Source organism: Coptis chinensis, chromosome 1 (genome assembly GCF_015680905.1).
Source record: "Coptis chinensis isolate HL-2020 chromosome 1, ASM1568090v1, whole genome shotgun sequence".
NCBI classification, from domain to species: domain Eukaryota; kingdom Viridiplantae; phylum Streptophyta; class Magnoliopsida; order Ranunculales; family Ranunculaceae; genus Coptis; species Coptis chinensis.
The window spans coordinates 79,328,005-79,338,948 of NC_141456.1; the positions used below are offsets into that span (position 1 = coordinate 79,328,005).

At 38.1% G+C, this 10,944-nt stretch overlaps 1 protein-coding gene across 1 annotated transcript; it reads right to left on the reverse strand.

Moving 5' to 3' along the window:
• Positions 1 to 497: 497 nt before the first annotated feature.
• On the reverse strand, positions 498 to 8,780 carry EMB3105 (Ribosomal L18p/L5e family protein). The gene is made up of 3 exons (XM_086606424.1): positions 8,371 to 8,780; positions 1,255 to 1,416; positions 498 to 804 (listed from the first exon to the last, which is right to left on the reverse strand). Exons 1-3 carry the CDS (start codon positions 8,557 to 8,559, stop codon positions 655 to 657), a joined length of 501 nt encoding a protein of 166 aa, XP_086462550.1. The 5' UTR covers positions 8,560 to 8,780; the 3' UTR covers positions 498 to 654.
• Positions 8,781 to 10,944: the final 2,164 nt, after the last annotated feature.

Sequence of the window (10,944 nt, forward strand, 5' to 3'; positions counted from 1 at the left end):
CGGCTGTTAATGGAACTAAGAAATATTTACCTTTAAGGATAGGGAAACTTTCATTTCTCTGACTTAGAAGGAAATGAGAAATCAAGGATTTCAAATACTATTAGTAGTGACTATTGCTAGGGCCTCATGTTCTACAAGTCCTATAACTGATGGACCTATTAATGCATGGTAAATTAGTAGAAATGGAACATAAGGAATTAAGGACTTGGATATCGGGCTGGTTTGAGCTCTATCTAAAACCTGCAGATGTCTTTCTGGACTAGCTAAACCCACAAGTTTGATCAATCTGGATCCAGTCCATACCACATGTGCAAAGCTTACTTTCCTACAGCGTGTGTGATTTGTGTCCATCAAACTTTTAGGAACTGCATCATTTAGTTCACTTTCTTTGACTCAAGCACAAAGTCTACAGTCTATTTTTTCATATTTTTTTCGATGATTAATCTACAGTCTATCTTGCATCTGTTAATGCATTCCCAATCTTAAGATAATTAATCTACCATAAGAACATACATAAAGCAAATAACTTTTCAAGTCCTAGAATCTAAATGATTCAGGAGATACATCACAAATCCTCTTCACTCTTCCCTTTGTCACAAGTTAGACATACGAAAAACTTTGATTTCTCTATAAGAAAAACTGATAACCTGGGTTCTAGAATTGGAGGCCATGCTCCCGAGCTGCATCAGCGAGGGCTTCAATGCGTCCATGGTAAGGGTAGCCACCACGGTCAAATGCAACTTTTTGAATTCCTTTCTCTAAACAGGCCTTGGCAATGACTTCACCTACCTTCTTCGCTATTTCCTGATGCAAGAAATAAAATAATATAAAAGTAAAATATTGCTAAGATGATCACCTCACAGCTTAGGCATAGACAATAGATTTCAAATATAAAAAATCCCTTTTTAAAATGCACAAGGAAAAAATCAATATACAAGAGGAAAAAGCAAATCTTCACAAAATGTCAAGGTCTAAGCAGAAAATGTGGCTTGTATATGATCATATAGCAGCACACATTGAAGACAAAATGAGCATTTTTTATTTCTTCAAATAATCTAGGATCAACCACATTGCGCTATGCCGATCATTGAGAAATACAATCATTGAGGCAGTAAACATTCATACAATTTCTTACAAAGTCGTCATTCAGAAAATGAACGAAAATGTAAAAGAGTACATTCAGATCAGTAAACACAACTTATACCACCATATACATGGGTTACAGTGTTCCAAGTTTGCAGTTGGAAAACTTACAATTGTAGGACCAGAGGTGTAATCAAATTCCTCGGCGATAGGTTTCTGCACTGTAGAAGCTGAAGCAAGGGTATGCATCTTACTGTCATCTATCACCTGGACATACATATGTTTGTTCGAGCGGAAAACACACAGCCGCGGCCTCTCTGTTGTCCCCTCAACCTTAGAAAACACGACCGTGAAAAAGTAAAGAGAAAATCACATGGATAATCACCCTATAAGGTGTGGAATGATATCCTCATATCTAAACCTTAATCCTACTAGATGTGAAATTTCTTCTTTTAGTATGTTAGGGAAAGGTTTACATATACACAATTAAAAAACGCATACTTGTTAAAACTGAAAACAGGATAGACTCACTTTCCTAAAGATAATATCCTCTTCATGAAGAACATGTTCATAGAAAATAACAAACTTCATACAATGGACAAAAAACTGAACTACATGCAACATCGTGACAAGATTATCGTCCACTAAAAATCATCCATTATTTTACTCTCACTAATAATTCTTTCTTTCTTCATATTTTATTTAATTTTCAGTGAGCCAGATGTCCGCTTATGAACGACTGTCAAACATGTTATATCATAGCATTACCTCTACATTCAATTGAAATTGAGGTGCGGAATCAACTTTTCATTCCTATTATGATTTGTCGCGTGATCGACTTCTGAATTCTATAAGGTAACTAGGTGAGTACCATTTATTTAACACCACTTATGAACTATACTATAAAACAATGAAGTATTTTAGCCCATCTCCCCTTTAGATCTAATTCTGAACAACTCTTCAAATGTTGCCCATAGCACAAGTCATATCCTTGACTGTGATGTAGGTTTTAAGCATAAGCAGCAGTAGTACCTGCAACACATTTCAATTCACATTGAGATTTAACATGTTCGCTTCTAATTGTGTACGGAGTGTTATATGTTCTTCAATTTGTTCGAAACTTATGCTCCAAGAGGGCTACTAATTGTTTGCAGTTTAGTCAATTTTAAAATTCCTTGAATCTCAAAACGTGTATCATCATATCATGACATGAGGTACAACCGTTACCCAACTAAAGAAAAGCTTCCCTCCCATAAAGTCTGCACTGCCTCCTATCCTGTACATGTGTTCTATTAAAGACGTTGCATATTCCTAAAGTTTATTAATTATTTCCACATTGTAGGTTCCAAGGTTACAGAAGTAGTGTATGAAGAAACCGCTGCTTGAGAGGTCAATACTACAAACAGGCGTTTACGCATTCAAGTAAGCTACATTATAATGCTTTGTGACCATCCAAACTTTACGTCCATTTCTGATGTAGATCGTGTGGCTGAAAGCTACATGGAGTTACGTAACAAAAAGAAAATCTCTCATAAGAGTCAATAAGTTTGTTTTGTTGGTATAAGGTTCATGTATTTGAGTCTTTATTAGGAGTAATTACAATTCTAGTTTATTGTGTCTTGAGTTATTGTGGTCCATTAGAGTTTGTGTTTTCTACAAACTATTTAAAAGGGTTGTGATGTAAAGAGGAAGGTAGTTTTTTTATTGAATGAAAATTGAGTGTCTTTTTATGTGAGTGTTTTGTGCCTTGTTTATTATTGTGAGTAAGTATTAAACAAGTGAAGATTCAACAAGAGAGTCTCTTGTTTGTCTCTTTCTTTCTGTGAATTTCAGGTCCTCTCTTGCACAGGGAGTAGTGGTTCACAAACCATTCCTTCCTATCCGCTCTACATTAGTTGGTATCGGAGCAAAGGTTGCTTTCTTGGTGAAGATGGCCCCAAAGAGAGCTCCAAATTTTAATGGAGTACAAATGCATGAAGAATTTGCATTAGAGGCAAAAGTTGATGACAGATTTGGAGCCATTATGGAACGATTAGAAGCTTTGCAGCTTCAACAAGTGCCTCCACTTCCCCAAACCAACCTTCCAAACCGTTCGCGTCATGAAAATCAACCCCAAGTCAGAAGGCAAAACCCATCTCCTTTTCCACAACGTTTTGAAGAAGAAAATTTTGAAAATGAAGAAGAGTTGATGGAAAATCCTTTTGCTGAATATGGTAGAAGGAGACGTATTTATGCTGAACCTCAACACCTACATGTCCAAGAGCGAGCATTCAAAATTCGATGGGATGCAGGCATCAAAGTTGATGTTCCTGAATTTCATGGCGCATTGCAACCTGAGGAGTTCGTTGATTGGTTTGCTAATGTTGAAGAAGTAATTGATTTCAAGGAAATTCCAGCAAACAAAATTGTTGGATTAGTTGCTACAAGGTTTAGAGGAAGAGCCGCTGCTTGGTGGCAGCAACTCAAGGCAACTAGAATGCGAATAGGAAAATCAAAATTGGAAACTTGGGAGAAGTTGAAGAAGCATATGCGTGGTGAGTTTTTGCCTCATAATTACACAAGGCTTCTCTATAATCAATTCCAAAATCTGAAACAAGGTACCAGATCAGTTGAAGACTATACTAAAGAGTTTCAACAACTTGTTGTCCGTAATGAGTTAATAGAAAGTGAGGAACAGATGGTGTCTCGCTGCATTGGGGGTTTGAAGCAACCAATTCAGGACATGCTGAATATGTTTGATCCTTATTTGGTGTCTGAGGCGCATCAACGTGCTATTACCATTGAAAAACAGATGGGAAGGCGCGGCAGTACCTATTTGGGAGGCACACTTGTGTCTAACATTAATCCAACTTGATCTTCGACTGCACCTAGGAATGAATTCAGCAAGGATACCAAACCAGTATTTGGTTCTGCCTCAAAGACTTTTTCCTCCTTTTTCAGTGGGAAATGTCACAAGTGTGGAGAAATTGGCCATAAATATGCTGAATGTCGCAAAGGAGATAATGTTGGAAAGAATTTACTGCTAGAAGAAAGTCAAGACTATGAAGAAGGCGATCCTCGCTATGATACTAGTAGTGATGTCGACAATGAAGAAATTCCTGAAGGTGCCCTTTTTGGTGATCAGGGCCAAAATCTGATAGTTAAATGAGGATGGAGATCATCGGCTACGCAATAACATCTTTCACACTACATGTACTATTGGTGGGAAAGTATGCCAACTGGTTATCGATTCCAGTAGTTATGAGAACGTGGTATCCAATGAAGTGGTTCATAAGCTTAAATTGTAAACAAAGCCTCATCCGAAGCCTTACAATCTTTTGTGGTTAAACAAAGAGAGTGAGGTAAAAGTTTTCAAACGCTGTCTTCTTACTTTCTCTATTGGTGACAAGTATAAAGACAAGGTCTGGTGTGATGTGGTTAGTATGGATGCATTTCATTTGTTGTTGGGACGCCCATGGCAGTATGATCGGAGTGTTACTCACGATGGCAAGAAAAACACCTATAGTTTTATGTGGAACACTCGTCGAATTGTTCTAGTTCCAAAGAAGGAAGCTGATCCTAAACCACAAGATAAAAACGGGTCAAACTATTTATCTTATCGCAACTTTGCGACTGCCATGGATGAAAATGGGTTTGTTTATGTCCTGATTGCAAAAGAGGAGCATAAAGAGGTGGTTATTCCAGGAACGGTACAGCCATTACTTGCAGAGTTTCGAGATGTTTTTCCTCCACTTCGAGACATTCAACACCAGATTGAGTTGGATCTAGGTTCTACATTGCCTAACCGATCTCATTACAGGATGAGTCCCAAGGAGCATGAAGAGTTGAGACGTCAAGTAGAAGAATTGCTTACTAAAGGGTTTGTTCATGAAAGCCTTAGTCCTTGTGCTGTTCCTGCCATGTTAGTTCCTAAGAAAGATGGAACTTGAAGATTATGTGTTGATAGCAGATCTATTAACAAGATTACGGTAAACTATAGGTTTTCTATCCCTCGTCTTGATGACTTACTTGATCAATTGAGTGGTGCTAAAGTCTTCTCCAAGCTTGATTTGAAGAATGAGTTTCACCAAATACGAATCAGACCAGGGGATGAGTGGAAAACTGCATTCAAGACTCGGGAAGGTCTATATGAATGGTTGGTTATGCCGTTTCGTCTCTCCAACGCTCCTAGCACTTTTATGAGGGCGATGAACCAAGTCCTCTGTCCTTTTATTGGTAAATCTGTTGTGGTTTATTTTGATGACATTCTTGTTTATAGTGAAAGCCCTGAGTTGCATATTCAACATCTCCGCGAAGTTTTGGCAGTATTGCGTAAGGATAAGCTATTTGCAGCAGACAAGAAATGCACTTTCATGGTTGATAGTATTTTGTTCTTGGGGTACGTTGTTTCTAAGAATGGTATTTCAGTGGATGAATCCAAGGTTGATACTGTTAAGAACTGGCCAACGCCAACGACATTACATGAGATCCGAAGTTTCCATGGCCTTGCTTCATTCTATCGGCGTTTTATTTCTCATTTCAGTTCTATTATGGCTCCCATTACTGAATGTATGAAGGCTTATTGCTTACTTTAGTGAGAAGTTGAGTGGTCCTCGACTTAACTACAACTCGACTTAACTACAACACTTATGATCTTGAGTTCTATGCGGTGGTCCAAGCTTTGAAGCATTGGCGACATTATCTCATTCACAATGAGTTCGTCATGTTCTCTGATCATGCCGCTTTGAAGCATATTAACAGCCAAGACAAGCTTTCTCATCGTCATGGCAAATGGGCTGATTATATCCAAGATTTCACTTTTGTGCTTAAACATAAGCTTGGGGTTCAAAACAGAGTGGCTGATGCTTTAAGTCGGCGTTCTATGCTTCTCACAACTATGAAGAATGAGGTATTGGGTTTTGACTTGCTTAAGGATTTATATGCTACTGATCCATACTTTGCGCCTCTAATGGACGAAGTCCAAGCAAGAAGAAATTCAGAATTTCTTCTCCATGATGGATTCATTTAATTTTCGAAGGAAGGCGGCTATGTATTCCTGATTGTAGTTTACGCTTCAAAATCATCAAGGAGTTGTATGGTGAAGGTCATTTTGGGCGAGACAAGACTTTCCTACTTTCTAACTCTTATTTCTGGCCTACTATGAGACATGAGGTAGCTAAATATGTTGAACGATGTCACGTTTGTCAAGTTTCTAAAGGAAAGGCAACAAATGCAGGACTTTATATGCCTCTACCAGTGCCAACACAGCCATGGACTGATTTGAGTATGGATTTCATAGTGGGTTTAGCTTGTACTCAGCGTGGTATGGATTCTATCCTTGTTGTGGTGGACAGGTTTTCCAAAATGGCCCATTTTATTGCTTGTAAGAAGACTACAGATGCTGTTTCTGTTGCTACTCTTTTCTTTCGTGAAGTCTATCGCTTGCATGGTCTGCCTAGTTCAATTGTCTCTGATAGGGACACAAGGTTTCTTAGTCACTTTTGGAGATGTTTGTGGAAACTAACTAATACCAAGCTTAATTTCAGCAGCGCTTACCATCCTCAAACAGACGGACAGACAGAAGTTGTCAATCGTACTTTGGGAGGACTACTTCGTAGTCTAGTTGGAGATAACTTAAAGACTTGGGATTCTAAATTGGGTCCAGCTGAGTTTGCTTTCAATCGAATGCTGAACTGCAGTACTGGTTTTTGTCCTTTCCATATTGTGTATGGGTACATCCCTCGAGCTACTTTGGAGTTAAATTCAGTTCATGATTCGACACGTGCTAGTGCCAAGGCAAAAGATCTTATCATTAATATCCACTAAGTGCATCGATTGACTCATGGGAGGTTACAAAAATCAACTCAAAAGTATAAGAGTGATGCATATTCTAAGCGTCGATTGCTAGAGTTTGAGGTTGGTGACTTCGTTTACACTATTTTGACTAAAGATCGGTACCCCGTTGGTGAGTACAATAAGTTGGCAGCCAGAAAAATTGGTCCTTTGGAAGTCATTGAAAAGATCAATCCTAATGCTTATCGTCTCAAGTTACCCAAGACTGTGCACACTGCCGACGTTTTTAATGCCAAGCATCTTGTTCCTTATCATGGTGATAACTCCGACGAAGAAAGTGTGAATTCGAGGGCGAATTCTTTCCAACCCGGGGAGGATGATGTAGATCGTGTGGCTGAAAGCTACATGGAGTTACATAACAAAAAGAAAATCTCTCAAAAGAGTCGATAAGTTTGTTTTGTTGGTATAAGGTTCATGTATTTGAGTCTTTATTAGGAGTAATTATATTTCTAGCTTATTGTGTCTTGAGTTATTGTGGTCCATTAGAGTTTGTGTTTTCTACAAACTATTTAAAAGGGTTGTGATGTAAAGAGGAAGGCAGTTATTTAAAACTCGTCAACTTGGTGACACCAATAGTCCACACTCAACAGTCTACGCTCCTCTTCAGAAAATGGGACAAGGTCCTCCTCCCCCTCCTCGTCTGTAGAGGCAAATCTCAGGCAATGTCCTGCTCCTCCTCCACAATGTCCTCCTGCTTCTCCTCCTTCACTGGAAGCTGTGCAAGGAATTGAGAGTAGACAGTGCCGTAACGCCCGACTTGAGGTCCTTAGTCCTCTGATTCTAGTGTGCAACATTATCAGATACGTATGGAAATATAGACAATGGTGAGAGAATGACCTTAACAAACAATCTACCAAAAAAAAAAATAGCCGGATCGGCAAAAACTGTAGGCAAGTTGATAGCTTTGTCCATGTGACTTGGCCGTGAAACACCAAATCCAGCACTTGAGCCAACTATGGTGTGTGTTATAACATAGCTCTATCTAAGTACATGCATGGTGTAAGATTTCTAAAAGTATTCAAAGATTGCTTCTATTCACATCTAAAAGTTCCAAGGTTATAGAAGTAGTGTATGAATAAACCACTGTTTGAGAGGTCAATACTACAAACAGGCATTTACGCATTCAAGAAGGCTACATTATAATGCTTTGTTGACCATCCAAACTTTACGTCCATTTCCATATAAGTCGGCCATTTTATGTCCAACCAAGCCTTCGTTTGAGCATCTTTATATTTATTTATACCTTTCTTTTATCTACTAACTTATTGAAATAACAACATGTTTCTGCCCAATTTACTAGTCTATTTTGTATGTACACACATACATAGTTCACTAATTAATACCCATTGGTTATAAGTTATAAACAAATTGTAAAACGGAAACAGAAAGACACAAATGGGATTTCTGCATTACTTACGAAACATATATTCAGGAATTAGTGAGTGGAGTGTGTACCTTCTTTCTGATGCGAGCATGTCGAGCTTGCCTGTCTTCGGTCCTGGTTCGGGCTTGTAATACTAAAGATGTTGGGCGTTGTTGGTGTTTGGGTGGTGACGTCGACATAACACAAACATTTTGCGACCATCCTCCTAATGCAGCAGCAGCAGCAGCAGCACACTGATGATGAAGGAACGAGGATGCCATTCTCTCTATCTTGCTATCTATTCGTTTCTTCCTATCTCCTTATCTATTCATTTCTTTTCCACCCGATGATTTTACCAGGTTACCCCTGAAATTGAAAAAGTTCGGCTACCCGATTTTGCTCTGGTCACACCCAATCCCTAACCAATGGATTGGGAGATCGGGTTGGTTTTGAGCTCCATCTAAAACCTAACCCCATTTGTCTTGGTGGTTCCATTGGGCACTCATCAAATTGGATTGGGCAACCCCTCAAAAAAAAAGAAATTTTACAAATTTGCCATATTACAAATTTGCCATAAAGCCCAAGCCCAGCAACCAATTCAACCGGTATTGCCAAAACGAACCTCCCGTCGTTTTACGTTTCTACTCAAACGACTTTCGTTTGAGTGTACACTCGACGACATGACCAAAGTCGTTTGAGTGTTACTCACACTAACATTGAAACTACTGCCGCCATGGTTTTGAGTGTACAAGTGAAACTATCTGCCGCCATGTCGTTTGAGTGTACACTCAAACTTGGCGGCCATGTAGTTTGAGTGTACCTTTAAACTTCGCCACCATGGTTTTGAGTGTGCACTCAAACTACATGACCAAGTCGTTTGAGTGTACCTCAAACTACATGGCCAGCGTAGTTTCAGTGTTACTCATGTCACTCAAACTACTGCGGCCATGTCGTTTGAGTGTACGAAACTACTACGGTCATAATCGTTTGAGTGTACACTCAAACTAAATGACCAGCGTAGTTTCAGACACCAAACTACATGGCGTTTTGAGTTAGTGTGAGTAACACTCAAACGATTGTCCATATCGTTTGAGTATACACTCAAACGACTTGGCCATCTAGCGAGAGTTACACTCAAACTCAAATTAACACTCAAAACGACATGGTCGTAATAGTTGCGATGTCGTTTAAAGTGAAAACGAAAACGACTTCGCCAAGTCGTTTGAGTGTACACTTTCGCAAACGACATGACCAAGTCGTTTGAGTGTTACTCACACTAACATTGAAACTACGCGTGCCCATGTAGTTTGAGTGTACACCGAACTACTGCGGCCATGTAGTTTGAGTGTACACTGAAACTACGCGGCCATGTCGTTTGAGTGTGCACTCAAACTACATGACCAAGTCGTTTGAGTGTACATCAAACTACATGGCCGAGTTTCGAACACACTAACACTAACACTCAAACTACGCGGCCATGTCGTTTGAGTGTACACTCAAACTACACGTCATGTCGGTTTGAGTGTACACTCAAACTACATGACCGCGTTCGATCATGTACACTCAAACTACATGGCGGCGTAGTTTCGGTGTTAGTGTGAGTAACACTCAAACGACTTAACATATCGTTTGAGTATACACTTAAACGACTTGTCCATCTAGTTTGAGTGTAACTCAAACTCAAAGTAACACTCAAACGACATGGTCATGTCGTCTGAGTGTACACTCAAACGACTTGGACATGTAATTTGAGTTTACACTCAAACGACTTGGTCGCGTTTGAGTGTACACTCAAACGGCGTGAACACGCGCTCAAACGATTCCAAATGCACTCAAACGATTTCAATTGAATTAGAAAAATTGAAATCCGATTTAAAATTGGGTTAGAAACAACACAATTACATCAATAAAACTACATGCACTCTACACTCTTTTTTCCTCCGTTATGACATAGTATCTTTATAACCAAGTTAAAATATGTAATCAAACATCTTTATAAAATCTAAAATAATAATTTGTTTTATATCTAAACTTGTTATTATTATTATTTTTTCAATTGTGAATCATAAACTAGTTTGGGGTTTAGAGTTCAGAGTTCAAGGTTTAGAAATTTCGTACCAACATATTTCACTTAATTATTTGAAATAATAATTTGTTTTATATCTAAACTTGTTATTTTTTATTTTATTTTTAAAATTGTGAATCATAAAACTAGGTTGAGATTTAGGGTTTAGGGTTTAAAGTTATTTACAAATTTCGTGCTAACAAATTTTACTTAATTATTCAAAATAATAATTTGTTTTATTTATAAACTTATTATTTTTTATTTTCTTTTTCAAATTTTGAATCATAATCTAGTTTGGGGGTTTGGGGTTTGGGTTTAGGGTTTAGGGTTTAGGGTTTACAAATTTCGTACCGACATAAAAAAAAATTTAATTTCAAACATATTTCACTAAATTATCCAAATCTAAAATAATAATCTGTTTTATATCTAAACTTGTTATTTTCCATTTTTTTTTATTCAATTGTAAATAATAAACTAGTTTGGGGTGTTTACAAATATATTTCACTCAATTATTCGAAATATATCAAAATTTCAAATATATATAGAATACTCATTCACTCAGTTTAGAGTTTAGGGTTTACATAGAATACTCAAGTTTCTC

Excerpts from the sequence above, each read along its gene's own strand:
- EMB3105 (XM_086606424.1), bottom strand. The coding sequence starts at position 8,559 with ATGGCATCCTCGTTCCTTCATCATCAGTGTGCTGCTGCTGCTGCTGCT. Across the intron at positions 1,417-8,370 it reads ATGCTCGCATCAGAAAGAAG|GTTGAGGGGACAACAGAGAG; the intron begins GTACACACTCCA and ends GTGTTTTCTAAG. Across the intron at positions 805-1,254 it reads ACACCTCTGGTCCTACAATT|GAAATAGCGAAGAAGGTAGG; the intron begins GTAAGTTTTCCA and ends TTCTTGCATCAG.